Genomic DNA, 18,982 nt, shown 5'->3' on the forward strand with positions numbered 1-18,982 from the left:
GTACGGCTACGAAAGCTCGGATGTAAAAATACCTCTACGGCGCATGTCACGTGAGATGATTTTTCGACGTAGTGCCAATACATTTTTGCGATCGTTCCCTCTCTTCGGTCTTTTGTCCATTTACTGGCGCTCAGCGTGTCCATGGCCTCTCAGAACGTCGAAGACAATGAGGTGATAGAATCTCGCCCCCGCAAAAGGGTTCGCAACAACACAAAACGCAAACGTGCGACGAGTCCCATTCACCCGCCCAGAGTGCCTCTATTATTTGCGCCGTTCCGCGCTCTCGGGCTAATCACAAACCATATACCGTTTTATATGCAAACCCGTTCTTACAAGGATGCAACTGATGGGCCCCGGATACACATTTTGACCTGTCTCGGCAGATCCTGGGCGTTATGGGAGGGGGGTAAGATGGGCCTGTTATTTGTGGGTGAGTTATTGGTATGTCTCAAGTTAGAAGCCGTTTCTGATTTTCCTGTGTAATGTTGCACAGGCCCGGAAGTCCAAGACCCTATTTCGTGTCTAGTTATGGATGGAGATGCTGTTTGGGCAGCATCGGGCGTACATGTGATCAAATATCTCCGAGGCAAAGAAGTAATAGCTTTCAGTGATCCCGCGTATTTTTCTTGTTATTGACTCTGTCGCAGGTTTCACGCGTGTCGAATCCACTCCGGACCCCCTTAGCATTTGTTATACTATTTGGCTCTCAGTTGCTTGCATTGACGGAAGATGGTGGGCGGATGCTAATTTGGGAGATATCGACCAATGGTGCGTTTTCTGCTCGATCATCTCGATTATTTGTTTAATGATTACATCCAGAACAAGCCCTCTCCGCAACTATTCAATTTGATATCGGGTTTACTGCCACATCGATTCTCCATCCTGCCACGTATCTTAACAAAGTTCTAGTTGCTAGCAATGAGGGTGATATGCAACTTTGGAACATCCGTACACAGTGAGTTTAAGATTTGCAATCTGTTACCTAAATTTAACGCTGCTACAGGACCTGTATACACAAATTTTCTCATTCTCAATTGCGCACATTACCATCTCAGCAGCATATGAGCTCATTGTCGAGTCCCATCACAGCGTTAACGCAGTCCCCTGCTATTGACGTAGTTGGCGTTGGTTTTATGTCAGGAGAAATATCTGTGTACGATGTTCGTGCTGACGAGCGACTCATGAGAATGTACATGGATAACGGGGGAATCAAAGCGTTATCTTTCCGGAGCGGTATGTCGTTGCAGACATGAGCAAACCCAATTCTGATTTCGCTGTATACTAGATGGTCACCCGATTCTCGCGTCCGCCTCGTCATCTGGACACATCGCTCTCTGGGATTTGGATTCTGGAGGTCGGCTTCTGCACCTCATCCGGGGTGCACACGATGGTGCTGTCAGTGCACTTGAGTGGGTTCCTGGCCAGCCTGTCCTCATCAGCTCAGGTGAGGATAATAGCGTCAAGGTAGTTGTGAGGCCAAGCAATGTTTGTATATTACTGATAGTCGACAACTAGCAATGGTTGTACGAATCCCCCACCGCGGTTCCTCGACTCCTGAAATTCAGATCCGGCCATCATGCACCCCCACATCTCATTCGGTTTTATGGCGAAGACGGTAAACAATTGTTATCTGCGTCAGCAGACCGTACCCTACGGAATATTTCTGTTGTTCGAGATTCGAGGTCATACGAAATGTCGCAAGGTAGATATACTCAGTGCAGAATGGTGTTGCAAATAACTAACCTGAATCTGCTCAGGGTCCCTCGCACGGAAAGCCACAACGCTATCAAAACCTCTTGCTTCATTAAAATTCCCTCCCATTACCTCCATCTCTTATTCGTCGACACGATCTAAGGACTGGGATGACGTTCTGACTGCACACGCTGACGAGATGTGTGTACGGTCTTGGACAGTGCTTAACAAGCGCATTGGCAAGCACACGTTCAACTCTGCTGAAAGTTCCAAACGGAAGTCTCCCTCAGGGGTTGTAAAGGTATGTCGACTTCCTTGTTGCATTCTGTATTCTCATCCTGTTATTTAGAGTGTCTGCGTTACTGCTTGTGGAAACTTTGGTCTCGCAGGCTCTTCGATTGGGGAGATACATATGTGGAACATGCAGTCCGGATTGAAGCGAAAGTCATTCAAGGTTGGACCTTGCCCTCAAGCCGTCGTTGATCGCCTTGAGCCTTCGTCGTCGATGAAACCAAAAGCCAATGAGCGCGGCATTACTGGCCTGGTTTCAGATGCTCTGAATCGGGTAGTCATTGCCACTACTTCAGATGGCACTGTGAATGTAGGAATTCATGCTGCTTCAGCCGTTCTCAACTCACAATGATCGATGCTGATAGTTCTTCGACTTCCACACTTGTACTGTGGATCAAGTAATGGTTTTACCATCTTCAGCTAGTTCGATGATGTTGCAGCGAGACTCTGGATTACTAGCTGTCGTCTGCGATGACATGTTTGTTCGCATCATTGACATCGAAACTCGTAGAATCGTCAGAGAACTATCGTGTGGCGTCCACGGTCGAATACTTGACATTGTGAGTTGTGGACTTTACGTTGAGCTTCAGAGCTTTACTGAAGCAGTAGTAGGCATTCTCGTCAGATTCGCGCTGGATAGTGGTCACGTCATTGGACTCTGTGATACGGACATTCGATATACCTACTGGTCAGCTGATTAATGCGTTCCGCACACCTAGTGTCGCGACGAGCATTGCGTTTTCGCCGGCAAATGACTTTTTGGCTACTACACACGTCGACAGCGTCGGCATTTTCCTTTGGTAAGATGCCATTCATTGTCTCCTTATCTTGGCTGATAACTCTGAATAGGGCAAATCGGTCACAATATTCTGAGGTTGCGTTCCGTGCAATCTCAGAAGAAAATATTTCGGAAGTTGCGCTTCCTTTGATGCAAGGGTCTGAGGAAGATGAAGGTGAATTTTTTGTTTATATGGTTTCATGCACAGTTGCTGATTTACGTCTAGCATTAGAAGCTTTGGAAGCACTGGGGGTGGAAGATACGCCCACAGACGTCTTCTCGACGCCTTCTCAATTAGATGGAGACCTTGTAACACTAACGCTACTTCCTCGTGCACGTTGGCAGACACTGCTAAATCTGGAGGTCATTCAGGTTTGCACTTGTCCATTCGTTGTTATACGCTAGAATTAATTGTTTTTATAGCAACGGAATAAACCCAAAGAGCCACCGAAGAAACCCGAACATGCACCGTTCTTCTTGCCTACGTTGCCGGGCGTCGAGCATCGTTTTGCGGTTGAGGAGAAGAAGCAAGAGATGCAGGATAATCACACACGTAGACTCGACAAACACGCTGCAAACTCGCAAAGCACATTACAAAAGCTACTGGTTGAGTCAGACAAAAATGGTGGCTGTATGATTCTCTTCCACTCGCAAGTTGTTCGTGTTGATCACCTGGGGCTTTTCAGCGGATGATAAATTATTTGACTACATCAAGAGCCTTTCGCCGGCGGCAATTGATGTAGAGTTGCGTTCGTTAGTCTCATTCAACAGCCTCCAACAGTTTCTTCGCGCCATCAGGCGACGCCTGCAGTCACATCTTGACTTTGAAGCTGTGCAAGCACTACAAAATGTCGTTCTGCGAATCCATGCAGACATGATTATCGAAAATGAGGAGCTGCAGGCTGAGCTAGAGGAACTGCTGAAAGTACAGAAGAAAGAGAGTGGGCGAGTGTTGGACTTACTAGCTTCGTCACTTGGCACACTTGGTTTTGTTCGGTCTACACAATAGACAATGTACGCAACCAAAAGTACAATCAAAATATACAAATGGCAGCGAATTGTACTGCAGTTGACCAAAAAAAGTACTTCAAAGCACGTTACGTCCACAGGAGGAGATTGAGTTTTTTTATTTTTACGTAAATGTGGACTTGCACGTGTCTGTGTCGCGGACGCGTCTCGACAGCCTGTTGATCATTATCGGACGCCACGTTAATTGGTCGATGTACCACCACTAACACCTCCATTTTGTCTATATGGTCGGATTCAGACCAACTAACACGTCCTCGCCTGCGAAGCCCCTCACTGCAACCCAACGCCCGCTAGTCTCCTTCCAGGCAACAATATCTGATGTCTCTCGCGTGTCGGCGGCCTCAAAATCTGAATTACAGAACCTGACGCCTGCGGAAGTCGAGTTTTTTGACGCAGTTGTCAAACGAATACCCCCTAGCGCTACCTCTTTTCTCTCAGGACTAAAGGCTTACAACGATGAACTACACGATCGGGGTTGGGATAGCCAGACGGAGACAGTGCATTACGGGAGGCTGCTGGAGCTCTGCAAACTCCGGGGACCAAGTTGGAATCACAAATGGGAGGTGGTGAAAGAACAATATGGTTATGGCGGCATGCCCTCGACAATTCCAGTCCCTACAATGTCTGCCAGAGCACCCATTCCGACGTCGAAGCCTGCGAGATCAACTGCCCGTCTCGCAACTCCCGTTCGCGACGAGGATGATGATGTATTTACCCTTCACTCACATCAAGACCAGGAGCAGGATGGAACTACAACAGAAACGCCTTCTTCTGATGCCGAATCCGAACAGACCCCTCCTCGCCCCCTCATGCGCCTGAACCAGGCCACGCGCCCCAACGCATCAGCGCAATTGACTCGGGTGACAAGAACGCCTACAAGTCGCCCTTCGAATACCATTCTTCCACCTGCTCTTACACGTGTATCTACACCCCGTCCTCAAACAGATGCTGCTCATCACCAGCCAGCTGTATGGGAAGGAACTTCAGACACCACCGACGATGGCGATTTACCAGGCTCTTTATCAACTACTCCGCCATCTTATCGTGCTGCTGTCGCAACCCCCGTCCCTCTGAACGCACGGGGCCAGCCGATGCTTCGCGCATCATCACCCATTAAATATCCCGCAGCAGTAAATGCGACCGAATTTCCAAAGGGTCGCGAGCGCAAGGGAAGCGTGATAAATGAAGATGAAGCATGGAAGAAAATCAAGATGTCACGAGACGAAGAAGACGCGGATAAGTTCCGTCAAGATAAACTCCTCGAACGCTGTTGGGAGATTTGGGTTCTCGGTTACCAGTGGCTAACGGTAGGCATTTTCTGATTGTGATGTTCTCAGGTGGTGATACTTCAGTGTAGACAACGAAAGAACAAGTTGCTGAAGCTCGAGATAATGTAATCCTAGGTTCTTCATTACGCTCCTGGCGGAATGCCACTGCCTCGCGCCTTGAAATGCACGCTCGTGCTGCCTCCATTGCCGACGCGCGCCGCCTTCGCTTTGCCCTTGATGTTTGGGCGGCAAAACATAAGCAGAAAAGGCAGCTACAGTGGCGTAGTGACATGCGCGCCAAGATGAAGACGGTTCGCGAAAGGCATGAAACTCAACTCATCAAATATGCATGGGTGAAATGGCAACAGTCCCACCGTTCTTTCCAAAATGAGCTGCAGTACAATGAACGCATAGTTGCACGGTATTTCATGCGATGGAAAAACTCTCTGTTGAAGCTGGATCGCTTGGATTCTGCTGCAGACGACTTTTCTCGGAAAATCAAGGGGAGCGCTGCTCACAGGGCATGGAAACACTGGCAAAAATCTATGGCTACCAGAGATGCTGAGAAAACCGTTGCGCACAAGGTAGCACTGAGGACCAAAGGGATGGTGGTAGACTTGTGGAAAAAGCAGACGTAAGATTTAATTTTTTTTGTTTGCATTCAGACACCTGACACGTCTTATAGCCGTGAACGTCAGACGGCGGATGCTTACCGCGATGTTGCAATGTTAAAGCGAGCGATGCGGACATGGCAAACTGCCAGAGATCGTATACGAGTACGTTCCATGTCTCAATAATGTCGAACGACTCTCATTTTCAGTAGGTCAAGGAAAAGCGCGCCGACAAATATCTCGCTCGTCAAGACGCTTTTTTGCTCCGAGCTGTCGCCAGGGTTTGGAAGGCTCGTGAACGTGGCAAATTGCTCGAAAGGGTGAGAGACATGCGTCTGGTGAAAAATGCAATAGCTGTTTGGAAAGATCGCATACGTTCTCGCAAACATCTCGAAGGTGAGCGTCATTTAGCTATCAGATTCTCTCAGAGATCTCTAACGTCGCGACAGATTATGCTCTTGCATTTTCCATGCGCTCCGACTCGTATGGTGTCTCTTCAGCTATGCGTACGTGGCATCAGGTCTATACAATTTACCAAAATCGTCGCGCCTGTGCTGTTCAACACCACCTTGCTCGTGTGCAGTATGATGCGCTACTCAAATGGCGCATCCAGCTGAGGGAGAAGATGAAGCTGTTGAAACAAGCTCGATTCGTGGAGAAGTTCATTCTTCAGCGAAGAATTTTGAAAGTCTGGAAGGCTAAGTTTGAGGAACGCCAAAGGCTGAAGAAACTCAAAGAGCTTGAGACCCGTCGACTTCGCGCTTTAATGACAGGTGAAGTTGATGCATTTATGATCTAATCCGCTGTCCTCTGATATTTCATTTCACCTGAAGCATGGCACCACAAATATCAAAAAAAGAAATTCCGTCGGTTGGCTGTGCAGCAAATAGATGAGCTCGTATCTCTGGCAAGTCGGACGAACCTTCAATGCGTTGAAATTCAGTCTCATTGCATTATAGCGAATCAAACGGGATGCTCTAAGACTCTGGACCAATCGTGTCATTGAAATCAAGTTACGGGAACTGGAAGTCAGGCAGAAGAACGCCCACGCACTAACAGTGTACGCGACCATCTGCACCTCCATAATTTCAACGCACCTGACTTTTTTTTCCAGCTTCGCCTTCAAGAAGTGGAAGAATATATGTTTGCGCCACGTTGAAGACCTTAGCCTCATGGAGAGTCATCTTGATATCAAACGGGCCGGTCAGCACTTATGCTATAGTCATCTAGCTGCTCATCTAACAATTTAACTATAGAGAACGTTCGCCGGATGTTCCATCGCTGGCTTACAGCGGCCCGTGCTCGACGTCATAAACGCATTACTTTGCGTGAAAAGGAACTCGAATTCGACCGGGCAAATGTTCAGGTTGCTTGGAACAGATGGAGAGAACGGTACATGAATGAGAAACTGCAACCTCTCGTGAGTTCTGTGGCATCCTCAACAAAGCATACCTTTCTAACTCCAAAAAATCATAGCTACGCCAGATGGCCATTCAGAATCAAAAGAATTGCCTCTTCCGTACGTTTGGTATTTGGCATTCAAAGACCAGAGTATGTTTTTTTTTCGATAATCCGACACATGCGCTCATCTGTTGACACTCGTTCAGTCTCTCCCAGCCATCCGCTTCCAGGCCTCGCAAACCAAGATGAGATATTGGGCTATCTGGAGAGCTGCTATGCCGCAGGCACTTCAGGCTAAGAGAGCCCGAGAGATTCATAATCATGCCGTCCTGAGTGAGATTTCATTTATTTGACGATCATACCCAGTGCATGACCTTCATGATCCAGATCGAGCATTCGAAAAGTGGCACGAAGCCTACAAAACAAAGACGCACTTGAAGGAAATAGCGTAAGTTCTTTGCACCAGATAACTGCACAAGTTTGTTCAATGCCTTCAAACAGTCGCGCTCGGTATCTTCGTTTGCCGTCCGTCAGTCCCGGGCGAATCAAGCCAACGCTCAAGCCCCCAGTGCGCACCAGTCACAGCCCATTTACTCGTCAAGTTACCTATGTAGATAGCGAAACAGAAGGCTCGGATGCAGGACCAAGCCGTCCTGCCGCTACTCAGTCTTCCGTTTTGGTTACCAGACCTGGCATTGCACGTCTTCTTGCAACCCAAACGCGTCCCGAGCCCGTTGCCCGCCAGAGCTCCAAGGCCCCAAGCCGGGGACTCCGTGACCCCAGTCCGACGAGATCGAACAAAACTTCCATACCACCATCTCAGGCGCCGTCCTCACCAGTGCGACCCAGGTTCACGGCGAGACGGGCTATCAGCCCTGCAAGGTCCAGAAGCTCTTATGCTAGGGAAGTTAGTCCCACTAGGTCAAATTACACCTCCACACCTAGGGAGGAGCCCGAGCGCAGTCGACTCTGGCAGGAGCTGAGACAAGTTCAGAAGAGGCCAAGGCCCCCAACCGAAAAGTCACGAACGCCCGAACCTCCATGATGAAGGCGTATATGTATATCGATGTTGTCCTTTTACTTATAACTTATCCAGTTTTCCATTCACCTCATGCGATTTCCCTTGATATGCGCCACCCATTTATGCACATGTAGTACACCATCACTGGCTAGACTCTGCAGTACCTATATTGAATACTCATGTTCAAGTATCTGGTATCGTGTGTTGTGAGGCGCGTGCCGGAATTCTGCCGTATTCCTGGATACGCTGGCGACTGGAAATGAGTTTAGGGAAGGTAGAGGCAAACAGCAGCACTCACAATCAAGAGTTCTGATAGTACTGCCAGCCTACCCAGTTTGCAATCGCAAAGTACGCGCCCATGGGAATGATGAACAGGGCAAAATACTTGTAATGGGTGTCTTGCGCGAGGACGTCAAGGGCCTGAAGTCGGCGATTCAGATATGTGCCACGATGGCACTTTTTCTTGAATTGAATCAAGTACGCACATAAACACCAGAAAGCGGCAGAAACGTGTTGAATAGGATCACATAGCTTGCAACGACAAAGAATGCGGCTGTCAGTGTCGTTATGAAATGCCCAATATTCAACATCACACAGTGGACATGATGGTAATGGATGAAAATGGTAATAGGCAAGGTAACGTGTTTGTGTGCGGGTTATTACAACTGAGGTTTTCGCCGAACGATGCTCTAAAACTACATGGGAAACTACAAGTGGGCGAGCCACAGAAAAAGTACTGCAATGAGATATGATCCGTATCGTACGTAGCTAGGGTGGTGATTGATAAGTTTTCTGAGTATGATTCCTGATGGTGGTACAAGAATTAGAGAGCGGAGGTAGACTGATCAGGTAAAGTGGATGGGCATATGATCGAGGAGCATTGAGAAAGCAAAGCGAGAAGGGAAGTATGCATGCACTAGAAAAGTCCTGAGAGGCACGTGAACTTCATAAACCGAAAGACTGGAAACGGCATGCACATCGTGGCAACGAGCCTGTCGAAAAACATCTATACACTGAGTCTCTGTCGCGGCTCCATGGATAGGTCAGAATACGAAAACGGTCGCTTGTGTCGTAACTCATCAAAGTCAGAACGAGAATCCGAGACAGGAAAGTACTCCCTATTGGTGCTCTCCACAGCGTCATCCATCATATTGCTCTGGAGCTGATAGGCACCAATAGCATCATCTATGACGCCGAGAGTCCGAGGCAGCGGACGAGATGCCGAGAGCGAAGCTGGCGATGCCACATCAGGTGACATCGTATTCGCTACGTCGGATTTGATACCTGACTCCATCGCGTATCCCAACTGACCTGGACTAGCCACCAGGTCAACATGTGCCACGCTAGAACCAGCATGCGAAGATATTGACTCAGTAGCGCTCGTTCGCCTCTTTTTCTTGGGCCGACGAGGAGGTTCCGTAGACACTGGCGGAGAATGAGAATACTCCATTGCTTGGAAGGTTGGCATGTACACAGGTCCCGAGGGGGGGCCAGACGGGGGACCTGGTCCTGTATCCTTGTCACCGTTGGTAGAACCAAACGGATCGAGGGAAGAATGCTTCCCACGAAGGAATGGACTGAGTCCAGTACGTTTCTTTACCTCCTCAATGATGATGTCAAGACCTTTGCCGGTGACGTTTGGTGATGACTCCGCCACGTGGCCATAAGTAAGGGAGCTGAGGGCGTCATCAGGTAAGTCTCGGAGTACACCGCCTTGCCTCAAGCGCTTCTCCAGGGCAACTGCAACTGCCTGCAGACGCTCGTCGTGATCTCTTAGGACAGAGATGCCTTCAGAGCGACGAGCCCAATACGAAAACTGAGTATTGGACCAACCGGAAAGAACTAGAATGGTGGAGCGGGTGAGGGTAACAGACCCCGATGGGGAGCCCTGAAATGCATGCGTTAGGGACTTGAGCGGATTGTACGGATGTCTGATAATAGAGCACAGCAAGGCGAAACATTTAATTCAAATTAATTCACCAATGAAATGGCGACGATACTCACGGGACGTATGTGCGCAGCACTTCTTTGACAACCTCGACTTTGATGAGAAAGTCAATTGCTGTGGCGCCAGGACTGGAAGTGCTAAGTTCACCGCCTCCAGTCCCTTTACTTTTGACTCGCATCTTTGACTTGATGGGACCGAGTCTGCGTTCGAATAACCGTGCATAAAACGTGTTCCATTTTGGTTCCCCAAGCTGCTCGCGCAAAAATGCGGACGCATAGGGGTCGACCTGAGATGCAGCGCCGGAGTTTAAGCGTTTGTTAACGGAACGGCTCTAAAAGGACCATCAGATGACAGGCACATTAGAATGTACTAGAACGCACATCGGTCTCGTCCTTTCTGGCATTTGAGGGACTTGAATGGACGATGGGCGGTAACATTGCGTGAGCGTATCTGGCAACTTTTGGAGGCGATGATGGACCTGTATATGAAGTTGGAGCATTATCTGGAGAGCGTGACAAATCGTGGAGAGCATGTGCAAAGCTGGCTGAAGATGAAATTGAGGGAGAGGACTGAGGTTGGGACTCAGGGTCAGAAGGAGGACCTAGGGAGGAAAGATCCTGCGATTGTTGGAAGTGCTTTGCTTGCAACTGGGGATCATGTATAAAATCATTGGAGTGGGAATGTGACATATCCGAGGAAAGGATATATTGAAGGTCGAGTTGAGCAGCATCCGGTACATGACCTTGCTGCAAGGGGTAGGGATATGGACCGATGTCCTGGAAGGTGGCATCGGCGTAAGAGTTATAATACACATTGTGGGATCCATTAATAGATACAGGAAGGCTGCCGCCAATAGAGTTGTGAAAGTGAGCACCCGGAATGCTGAGGTCGTGAATGTCGGCGTCATTTGTGTGAGAGTCATGGTGGCCTAGAATATGGTCATTAGCCGCCAGCACGTCGTGACCGTCAATGACGGTAGACATCAGGTTGGGCATGTGGTAGTCGTCAACGACAGCGCCAGCGAAGAGAAGGAGTAATGGTGAAAGAAAGAGGGAGCTGAAGCTAAACGCTAATGTCATTCACCACACTTGTATTGACCCCGCATGACAATTAATCCTGAGAATATATTTCCTTTTTAAATACACGTGAGAAATATATACCGATGTTGGATAGTCATGGGTTTCGAGGGTTGTGGCTGTTGAGAAAAACATGTTGGAAACACAATTTGGTTTGACCACATTCTCTTCTTCAGAGTCATGGATTCGTCGTCTCTGGTAAACGCTTCTAGGTGCGGCAAAGAGAACATACGCGAGTCTATCGATTCGCTCATTTGAACCGCCAGCCCTTCAATTAATCGTATCGAACCACAGTCTCAACGGCACGGACCTCGTTCTGAGACTCCTTCTCCTACTCTCCCAGAGATTCCAGCTGCGGAACTTGATCTCACTTTTTCCTTTGACACGATCATGGGTTTTTCAAAAATTTCAGAGCCACAGTGAGTCGGATCATATCATCGATTGCCCAATACAGGGACAGTCAGTCACGGTAACCTCATACAGGGCCGAGAAAGTCCAGAAGCGAGCTAGTAACGTGATGAAACTAACACAGGAGAACGAGAAGTTGAAAGAGGAGCTAAGGGCGATGACTGCTCGGTTAGAAGCCGCTGAACGCAAACGTCAGGAGTTAGCTAGCAGATATCAGCAACCCGCACAATCCGGCCGGTCATAGTCTTGGGTTATCCTTAAACACGATCCCTCTGCATGGCAAGACCCGCTTTAAATGGACTATTTTACTCAGTTCACGCTTGATACCCCTCATTCCTTCCCACATCTTTGCTCTCGTTGCCTTGTCGTTGTTATAAGCATTATTTAGACATTCTATCCGATTTACATCCGATGAGATACACACAGCGTGCATGACACCACGCTCCATGGTCCGAGTTAACGATGTCCAGAAATCGGTTCACGGACGGTCACCCTCCCGGTGACAGGGTGCGAATAAATAGCGCTCCGTGTGTACAGTGAGACGCCTGTCGTTGTTCCTCAAGTACTAGTGCGTCTATGATTTTGCCGCATATGAAAACACTATTACTAATTGGTCATATCTTCTCCACACTATAAAGAGTGCAGGTGTTGGTCCTGCAACGAGTACTCCACCTATTCCCCCCATCTGTTATCTCAAAATTGATAAGATGGCCTCCACACGTAGACTTTCCTCAACCCTCGAGATGACCTCCACAAAACAGCCTGCCTCTCGTCGAGGCTCAGAGCGAAGGATTCCCGATAGGCGTGGATCAGGGTATTCGTCTGGTCAATCCAGACGTCCTTCTATCGACCCATCGAGGTTGATCCCGATGGACAAGTCAGTGCCCTTCCATTTGTTCATAGTATGATCCGATCACTGACATTTCTCCGATAGAACCACGCACGTTGGCGGAACAAATGACTTCAATGTCGTCTTTATCGGTGCAGGAAATATTATGTTTGGTGGGTTCACACCAGTGACATCTCCGTGTTGTGCGGGTACCTGACTCATCCCCCGCTACCCCAGGATCCGATGAGGGACCCTGGAACCACTCTTTCCGGTTCGAGCAGTAAGCCCCCCCTTGTCTCCATCCACTCTGCCACCTAAATCAATGTAGTAAGCTCGGTCTGCGTCTCAAAGTAGTGGCCCTCATCGATCCCGCAATCGAGCGTGCAACCGCTGTACTCCAAAAGAAATGCGACTCCTTCGTCATATCTGCGTACCAGGCAACGCGTGTGTTCAAAACCCTCGAGGACTTTGTTAAGAACATGGCTCCCAAGGACCGTCCTCGCGCGATTGTCGTCGGTTCTCCTCCGATGTTCCGCGGAACCCTCCAGCCGGGTCGCGATATTGAGATGCAAATTCTGAAGTACTTCCCTGGCGTGGCCATCTTCATGGAGAAGCCGATAGCGACCGGTCCAAAGCACGAGCTGGACGAGTCTTTCCAGATTGCGAGGGCCATCTCCGACTCCAAGGCCATCTGCTCTGTCGGGTACGCTTATAGCCAGCTCATTTAGCAAATGAAATTAATCCGTTCTCCACAGGTATATGCTAAGGTACCTGAAAGCCGTTCAGAAGATGAAGCAGATCATCGAGGAGAACGAACTTACCGTGATGGTCACCATTGCTCGTTATGCATGTGCTTACGAGTCAATCGCGAAACCTGACTGGTGGGATAAATCCAAGAGGTGAGATATGTTCTGGTATGCACGGTAATCCAATAACTGACATTAATTAATCAGTGCTGGTCCCGTCATCGAGCAGGGAACCCATTTCTGCGATCTCTCGCGGTACTTTGGTGGGGAAGTCGATATAGCCTCTGTCACCGCCCATTCCCTTGATTGGGACGAGAATGCAGGTCATCTCTCGAAGGTGCGCATCGATGAGAGCAAGATTGCCCCGGAGAACAGGATTCCCCGAGTTACCGCAGCCACTTGGTAAGGACGGATTGTTATGTTCAAGACGCCAGATGCTAACGGAGCAACAGGAAATATGATTCCGGCGCTGTTGGCAGTTTCATTCACACTGCGACCCTCCAAGGGCACAACTACAGCTGCGAGCTCGAGGTCCATGCCGATGGCTACTCCCTCAAGTATGCTCCTATTCCAACTTACTGTATTACCTTCTCATGATACCCTTAGGCTCGTCAACCCTTACGTCCAACCTATGTTGTACGTCCGCAGGCCTGGCGACGACCACGAACAAATGTATACCTTCCCCGACGACGACCCATTCTTCTCCGAAGTAAGTGGTGGTATCTCTGAATATGAACTCAAGGCAAACATGTAACTCAGGTATCCAACTGGATCGACATCATCGAGGACATCGAAGAGGACCCTGAGGCTGCTCAGATCTTGAGCTCATACGAAGGTGTGTTTTCAGTTTGACTCGTCGCCCATTCACAGTTTGACATTATTCGTTGCAGACGCATGCAGGACCTACGAGCTTACGTGGGCCATTCGCGAGGCCAGCGAGCGTTCTCGCGCAGCTAGACTCGCTGCGAGCAATGCTGCTGCCACTGTGTTTGAGGAGGAAGGTGAATCTGAATAAGATCATCACATACCTGTGTTGGAAACCTTGGAATGAGGAGATCGTTCCGAATCACTGTAAAATAGTATAGATGGTCGTGTGTACAACCCACATAATGTCTCCTGATTTTGTTTTTCTTGATTCCTTTCCCGTCCGATTTCACAACGATCCTATAGTACTTTCTCGATACCGGCTGGAAATCTGTAACCGCCCTGGCGGCGAACCTGCGACGAGGATCAGATTAAAACCTAGGCAGGGAACCCAGTTATGCAAACTTGCCTCATCGAAAACTTCCATCTCTAAAATGCTCTTGTCATGACTCCACAGCTCACTCTCGAGCTTTCCGTCTCTGATGCATCGTGCAACCTCATCGGCCTGGAAATGCCAGCCCGAACCGACGTACTCAAACGTCCGGGTGTCCTCGCGCGCGATCTCGCCTGGATTGCCCTCTTGGAAGTATTGCACAGTATACCTGAGTGGACAAGGGACGGGCGCGTCGATCATGATAGTCCCTTTCTCAAAGCGGATGGTAACGCCTGGGTTGTGGGACGCTACATTCATACTACAGCTTAGGACTGCCTGTGCCGCGAGAGTAGAACCTGTACTGGGGTTGGGGGAAAAAGTTACGATGTATGACGTGTTGCAGTCGACGCCCGTGATAGGTGTTTTGTACATCGTAGCGGTGACGTTTGAAGGCTTCGTGCGCTTATTGGCGGGGTGTTCATAGAGAGCAAGAATTGTCTGTGTAATAAACATGAGCAGAGGATGCCATGTAGTCAACGGCACATACCCAGATTAGGGGATACGGCCCACTGTGTGACTTCAGGGTGAACAACCATTCGAGGGGAACATATCACACTCACAGATCGAGAATCGCACCCCCACCGAGCTTGGGATCAAGCATGCGGTGAGTCAGGGGCAATTCTGTAAGTGATGGTCAAACGGATGTCGCGATACAAACAGGCTTACTTACTGTCAATGCCAAAGTCAACGGAGAAATCAGCATGGACAACCACAGGCAAGCCAAGTGCGCCGGAGTCGATGAGTTCTTTGACTTCCTTTGCGAGTGGCTGGAAACGCGTCCAAAGTGCTTCCATAAAGAAAACGCCATTCTCTTTCGCGGTTGCGATGAGTGAGCGCAGCTCGGCGGCGTTACAAGTCACTGGTTTCTCGCATAGAACATGCTTTTTTGCCTTGAGTGCGTCCAAAGCGTTGGTGTAGTGGTACGTGTGGGGAGTACCTAAGTCAGGTTGAACAATCAATTTGTTCGTGGTTATGATAAGCCAAGCTTATATACCAATGTAAATCGCGTCTACATTCTTCAATGATGTCAAGAGGCAAAATAGATTCGATGAAGCTGACCAACGAACCTTGTCTGCATACACCTCGTCATACGTTCCATATGCTTTCACAGTCTTGTCACCGTTCACATACTCATCAATGAACTTCTGCGCCTTCTCGACGCTTCGGGAGCCTACAGCGGTCACTTTGTGCACCACATCATTGGTACCACGCCTAAGGATACCCGTGAGCATCTGTTTCAAAGAAAATCCATGCGCTCGTACGTGGCAGGATCAACAAGCAAGTCCTTGAGGGCAAAAAGGGGTCAATAGCTCATCCGATTATGATACGAAGTTCTATTTTCTCACCGAAACAACGCGCTCTGCGATCCAACCCGTAGAGATGATGCCCCAGCGAAGTGTGAAAAGTGCCATAATTCCTGTAAAAGCTGGTGAGTCGACCCATTCCTCTTGCAGCCAGTTTATATATCAATCGGAAGGCGGGACGCCTGGGGATCCCATGACAGCCCTCGACGGACCGGCCTTGCAAAAAATAGATTTTGTCGGTGAAATCAATACCTGAACGATGACATGTCACCGCGTCCAACGTGATGTGATGTCTCGCGCCAAAATCGGAAAATCATGAAAATAGAGTTACGGGAAACATCTGATATGAAGTGCCTCAAGTTAATGACCGAACCAAGCTCACTGTATGGCACACAAGAGTGCGGCTTAGTTGTCACTATGGAGTCCTCACTCCTCGCTCTCACGAACCAACTCATCGTTTGAAGACGTTTGTAGGGAAGATGTTTTTGCAGGATCGTCGACACGTTTCCTCTTTCTTTCTGCCTTTGCCTTCTCTTGATCGGACAGTTTGTCGAAATCCTCCTGCAAGTGTGATTTCAATTTAGGCATGTTCGACAGGTTGCGATCGCATTTCCAGCAAGAAAGATCTTCCTTGAGTAAAGGTTCATACTCGCTCTTCTTGAGCTGAGAAATCTAGAGTCATGGAAACAGTCAGCGCAGTAGAAAAGGCACGGCAGCGAAGAACAAACGACCCACTGTTTTATAGTACGATGAGTCTGATTCGAACCAAGAAAGAACATCGCTCAGATGGATGAAAAAGCCGAGCTTTGGATGAAAGGAATTGTAGTGCTTCTTCAACTTCATTCGCGGAGAACATAGGTCAGCAGAAAGTATGTGGAGGTGGAGGTGTCTAGAAAAGTATATATGTGAGTGCATCAGAAAATCAGGCAACCGAGACTTACTGCATGCTAGGTACCGCGTGGAAGCCCATCCATATTTCCCACTTGAATCCGTATTTCTTGAGCATCTCGCTTTCAATCATTTTCTTGACATTGTCCGCTTCCTGATTTAAATTCGTGAGGAGCTCCTTGGCGCTGTTTTTCTCGCATTTGAGTAACGAACGTAGATCAGCGAGCTGGTACACATCGAAAGGTAGCCTGACACGAGGTATAACGAGAAAATGGAAAATGGATTTCGGAAATGCGTCAAAAACTGTCAAACACGTCTCGGAATGTGAGAGAAGAACTGAGGAAGGGAGACTATCAGGATTAGACTTTTGCGCGTAGGCGCGGAAGATCGCCATGTTAGCGCCAGCGGACATGATGGCGTTGTGTTAGGGGAGCTGGTCCAGCTCTCGGTCACGAAGTCGCGTATGTCACAATTGCTCATGAATTGTTTGTGACCGTTTCACTCGGACATCGCTTCATGATCAATATTCAATATTCAATCACCAACTGTAAAGCAATGTACAAAGAATCACTGCACCTTTATCACACATGCTAACTATAAGTGCAATTCAGAAACGCGCTCATCGCAATTATGTCTACGTTAGGCGCGATCACTAGTTCCTTGTGACCGACTGGGCGAAAAACAGCGCTTTCTTGAAAAGCGCGATTGCCTTGGCGAGGTCTTGTTCATTGCCTCGGTGATCAAAGCGGGTGGCGCCAGGCGAGTACAGTCGCAAGGTTATTCAGCACATTAGGTCAATCACGGTGATAAACTTCTTGCGAAGCCACCGCTTCATCGAATCCTGATGTTCTTTGGCAAATTTCCTTTGTGCCCACCAGCACGTGTGGGAACTATGGCGTCGGAAACAAGGTAGAACAGCTACGTTCTTTCATCTTTTGCTGTGTTCGGAAGAAACAAGGTGTCAGGAACAGCTACGTTCTTTCATCTTTTGCTGTGTTCAAGTGTTCCACTCATGTACACTGCCCCACATCTTTATGTAAATCTGATTAAGCACAGGCGTTGTTCCAATCCAATCCACGTCTCTACCCTACGAATAACGGGAGTAGAGCTCGACTCCTGCATTCGCATCAACTGCAGGGTGCATTTAGCTGATGGCAAGTGTGTTATCTTGTTCAAGGGAGGTATTGCTAGCCGCCATTGTTGCAACGTTGATCTTACGCAACTGACAACACTATTATTAGGAAAATCAATCATATCTTTCGTATCACTGGTATTTTATTCAAGTCCCGCTACATCACTTCGAACATGACATCATATCCATCAACAGGAACGGAAATCATCCCTCGATCTCATTTTGGTCATGCAAGCACGGGATGGTCACGGTGGTATATCTAGCACGAATATCATCGTCGTATGTCATTGTCCACCAAGTTCCCCGCTCCCTCACATCCATCCTCTAACAGCATGACTCTAGTCTCAGACGACCCTATTTATTGGCCACTTATCAACGCTTGGCGTATTGGTAGCTATTTTGCGGGTTCGTGAACAGCAGTCAGATTTCGGCGCTGATGTCTTGATCTGACCTCGATTGTGGTTTCCCAGTTGCTGCCTTTGTTGGAGTGGTGTATGATTGGGGTGAGCATAATAACATTAGAGAATTGCTGATTTCTCACAAGTATTTCCAGCCCTTACGTTCGGACAAGAGGTATGTTGATACTATGACCGGGGCAGCCATCTCGCTAACATTTGTTTGTAGGTCGAACTGGTCTGGGTGAGCACAGTTCCACGTCAGAAGAACAATATTGATTTGCGATAGAGGCAACATTGGTCCCTGATGACCGTCCTCTATCTGAGTGTACGTAGTTTGCCTGTTGTGAATTTGTGCTGACTTGACAATATCCTAGGTGCGCTATCTCGGAATGTTCTTTGCCGTGTATGTTCAGAGGGCCAAACAATTCGTGTCGTGCTAATCTGCTATCTCTCAAAATCAGCCTGGAAATATTGCGTATGTCTTCTCGCATTCACCGTGTTTGTATCTTCTGACCAGTGGCATACAGTCAGTGTTCCGACGATTTTGTTGACAGATGCAGTGAGTTTTCTGCACAGATGCCTGCTATTCCCATTCAATTAACCGCGACACCCTGTACTAGGGGTGAGTGTCATTCTTGACCAGCTTCTTAGTTTACTATCATGACTGCTACAGATGTGAGTCTGTTTGTAGTGTGCGATCCACCCAAGGCCCATCACTAACCGGATTTCTCAGGCCGGATTCTGTACCTCGTGTGGAATTGGACGAATATTGTGGCATTTCCAATGCTGTGTGGTGAGTTGTGCAGTTACGAGACCTATGATATTGACTTGACCGAAACATGTTGCAGTCATCATGATCACTCGG

The 18,982-nt window shown here is 48.5% G+C and overlaps 8 protein-coding genes across 8 annotated transcripts; 4 read left to right on the top strand and 4 right to left on the bottom strand.

Moving 5' to 3' along the window:
• The first annotated feature begins 81 nt into the window (after positions 1–81).
• Positions 82–3,915, top strand: DEU56DRAFT_763898 (Utp21 specific WD40 associated putative domain-containing protein). The gene is made up of 15 exons (XM_041350847.1): positions 82–430; positions 494–594; positions 648–768; positions 820–955; positions 1,004–1,233; positions 1,286–1,464; positions 1,516–1,702; positions 1,758–1,993; positions 2,042–2,293; positions 2,349–2,543; positions 2,596–2,783; positions 2,833–2,936; positions 2,988–3,133; positions 3,185–3,392; positions 3,448–3,915. Exons 1-15 carry the CDS (start codon positions 142–144, stop codon positions 3,768–3,770), a joined length of 2,895 nt encoding a protein of 964 aa, XP_041215738.1. The 5' UTR covers positions 82–141; the 3' UTR covers positions 3,771–3,915.
• Positions 3,915–8,187, top strand: DEU56DRAFT_763901 (uncharacterized protein). The gene is made up of 13 exons (XM_041350848.1): positions 3,915–5,097; positions 5,148–5,692; positions 5,744–5,834; positions 5,882–6,065; positions 6,119–6,442; positions 6,503–6,576; positions 6,629–6,729; positions 6,784–6,872; positions 6,926–7,089; positions 7,146–7,220; positions 7,277–7,403; positions 7,458–7,518; positions 7,572–8,187. Exons 1-13 carry the CDS (start codon positions 4,015–4,017, stop codon positions 8,113–8,115), a joined length of 3,462 nt encoding a protein of 1,153 aa, XP_041215739.1. The 5' UTR covers positions 3,915–4,014; the 3' UTR covers positions 8,116–8,187.
• DEU56DRAFT_763904 (uncharacterized protein) lies at positions 8,188–8,719 on the bottom strand. Its single transcript, XM_041350849.1, has 3 exons — positions 8,577–8,719; positions 8,390–8,511; positions 8,188–8,337 (listed from the first exon to the last, which is right to left on the bottom strand). Exons 1-2 carry the CDS (start codon positions 8,679–8,681, stop codon positions 8,392–8,394), a joined length of 225 nt encoding a protein of 74 aa, XP_041215740.1. The 5' UTR covers positions 8,682–8,719; the 3' UTR covers positions 8,188–8,337; positions 8,390–8,391.
• On the bottom strand, positions 8,720–11,102 carry DEU56DRAFT_763905 (uncharacterized protein). The gene is made up of 3 exons (XM_041350850.1): positions 10,420–11,102; positions 10,096–10,370; positions 8,720–10,022 (listed from the first exon to the last, which is right to left on the bottom strand). Exons 1-3 carry the CDS (start codon positions 11,032–11,034, stop codon positions 9,098–9,100), a joined length of 1,815 nt encoding a protein of 604 aa, XP_041215741.1. The 5' UTR covers positions 11,035–11,102; the 3' UTR covers positions 8,720–9,097.
• Positions 11,103–11,250: 148 nt separating this feature from the next.
• On the top strand, positions 11,251–12,248 carry DEU56DRAFT_13442 (uncharacterized protein). Its single transcript, XM_041344711.1, has 4 exons — positions 11,251–11,327; positions 11,382–11,534; positions 11,599–12,091; positions 12,162–12,248. The coding sequence occupies exons 1-3, from the start codon at positions 11,296–11,298 to the stop codon at positions 11,765–11,767; spliced, it is 354 nt and encodes a 117-aa protein (XP_041215742.1). The 5' UTR covers positions 11,251–11,295; the 3' UTR covers positions 11,768–12,091; positions 12,162–12,248.
• DEU56DRAFT_13428 (putative oxidoreductase C terminal-domain-containing protein) lies at positions 11,965–14,182 on the top strand. Its single transcript, XM_041344710.1, has 11 exons — positions 11,965–12,091; positions 12,162–12,400; positions 12,458–12,525; positions 12,590–12,632; positions 12,681–13,055; positions 13,108–13,251; positions 13,306–13,500; positions 13,551–13,655; positions 13,705–13,807; positions 13,858–13,933; positions 13,989–14,182. The coding sequence occupies exons 2-11, from the start codon at positions 12,231–12,233 to the stop codon at positions 14,111–14,113; spliced, it is 1,404 nt and encodes a 467-aa protein (XP_041215743.1). The 5' UTR covers positions 11,965–12,091; positions 12,162–12,230; the 3' UTR covers positions 14,114–14,182.
• Positions 14,183–14,262: 80 nt separating this feature from the next.
• On the bottom strand, positions 14,263–15,807 carry DEU56DRAFT_875173 (uncharacterized protein; the record flags this gene model as incomplete). Its single annotated transcript, XM_041355989.1, has 9 exons — positions 14,263–14,316; positions 14,354–14,833; positions 14,883–14,904; positions 14,956–15,016; positions 15,066–15,332; positions 15,390–15,411; positions 15,463–15,607; positions 15,658–15,680; positions 15,742–15,807. The coding sequence occupies 9 exons, from the start codon at positions 15,805–15,807 to the stop codon at positions 14,263–14,265; spliced, it is 1,140 nt and encodes a 379-aa protein (XP_041215744.1).
• Positions 15,808–16,001: 194 nt separating this feature from the next.
• On the bottom strand, positions 16,002–17,078 carry DEU56DRAFT_763927 (HIT-like domain-containing protein). The gene is made up of 3 exons (XM_041350851.1): positions 16,641–17,078; positions 16,435–16,588; positions 16,002–16,371 (listed from the first exon to the last, which is right to left on the bottom strand). Exons 1-3 carry the CDS (start codon positions 16,997–16,999, stop codon positions 16,126–16,128), a joined length of 759 nt encoding a protein of 252 aa, XP_041215745.1. The 5' UTR covers positions 17,000–17,078; the 3' UTR covers positions 16,002–16,125.
• Between the last annotated feature and the right edge of the window lie 1,904 nt (positions 17,079–18,982).

The sequence above is a fragment of the Suillus clintonianus genome (assembly GCF_016758775.1).
Source record: "Suillus clintonianus strain FC179 chromosome Unknown DEU56scaffold_1, whole genome shotgun sequence".
Lineage (NCBI taxonomy): Eukaryota > Fungi > Basidiomycota > Agaricomycetes > Boletales > Suillaceae > Suillus > Suillus clintonianus.

Coding starts and splice junctions, on each gene's coding strand:
- DEU56DRAFT_763905 (XM_041350850.1), bottom strand. CDS start 11,034: ATGCCCAACCTGATGTCTACCGTCATTGACGGTCACGACGTGCTGGCG. Junction 10,371..10,419: donor CCAGAAAGGACGAGACCGAT/GTGCGTTCTAGT, acceptor TGGTCCTTTTAG/AGCCGTTCCGTTAACAAACG. Junction 10,023..10,095: donor GTGCTGCGCACATACGTCCC/GTGAGTATCGTC, acceptor CTCTATTATCAG/ACATCCGTACAATCCGCTCA.
- DEU56DRAFT_13428 (XM_041344710.1), top strand. CDS start 12,231: ATGGCCTCCACACGTAGACTTTCCTCAACCCTCGAGATGACCTCCACA. Junction 12,401..12,457: donor AGGTTGATCCCGATGGACAA/GTCAGTGCCCTT, acceptor TTTCTCCGATAG/AACCACGCACGTTGGCGGAA. Junction 13,934..13,988: donor GATCTTGAGCTCATACGAAG/GTGTGTTTTCAG, acceptor TATTCGTTGCAG/ACGCATGCAGGACCTACGAG.
- DEU56DRAFT_763904 (XM_041350849.1), bottom strand. CDS start 8,681: ATGTTGAATATTGGGCATTTCATAACGACACTGACAGCCGCATTCTTT. Junction 8,512..8,576: donor TGCCGCTTTCTGGTGTTTAT/GTGCGTACTTGA, acceptor CGCCGACTTCAG/GCCCTTGACGTCCTCGCGCA.
- DEU56DRAFT_763927 (XM_041350851.1), bottom strand. CDS start 16,999: ATGTCCGCTGGCGCTAACATGGCGATCTTCCGCGCCTACGCGCAAAAG. Junction 16,589..16,640: donor CACGCGGTACCTAGCATGCA/GTAAGTCTCGGT, acceptor ATACTTTTCTAG/ACACCTCCACCTCCACATAC. Junction 16,372..16,434: donor ACTCATCGTACTATAAAACA/GTGGGTCGTTTG, acceptor CCATGACTCTAG/ATTTCTCAGCTCAAGAAGAG.
- DEU56DRAFT_763898 (XM_041350847.1), top strand. CDS start 142: ATGGCCTCTCAGAACGTCGAAGACAATGAGGTGATAGAATCTCGCCCC. Junction 595..647: donor AATATCTCCGAGGCAAAGAA/GTAATAGCTTTC, acceptor ACTCTGTCGCAG/GTTTCACGCGTGTCGAATCC. Junction 3,134..3,184: donor TAAATCTGGAGGTCATTCAG/GTTTGCACTTGT, acceptor TTGTTTTTATAG/CAACGGAATAAACCCAAAGA.
- DEU56DRAFT_13442 (XM_041344711.1), top strand. CDS start 11,296: ATGGATTCGTCGTCTCTGGTAAACGCTTCTAG. Junction 11,328..11,381: donor TCTCTGGTAAACGCTTCTAG/GTGCGGCAAAGA, acceptor TTGAACCGCCAG/CCCTTCAATTAATCGTATCG. Junction 11,535..11,598: donor TCAAAAATTTCAGAGCCACA/GTGAGTCGGATC, acceptor AACCTCATACAG/GGCCGAGAAAGTCCAGAAGC.
- DEU56DRAFT_763901 (XM_041350848.1), top strand. CDS start 4,015: ATGGTCGGATTCAGACCAACTAACACGTCCTCGCCTGCGAAGCCCCTC. Junction 6,443..6,502: donor ACTTCGCGCTTTAATGACAG/GTGAAGTTGATG, acceptor TTTCACCTGAAG/CATGGCACCACAAATATCAA. Junction 6,730..6,783: donor AACGCCCACGCACTAACAGT/GTACGCGACCAT, acceptor TTTTTTTTCCAG/CTTCGCCTTCAAGAAGTGGA.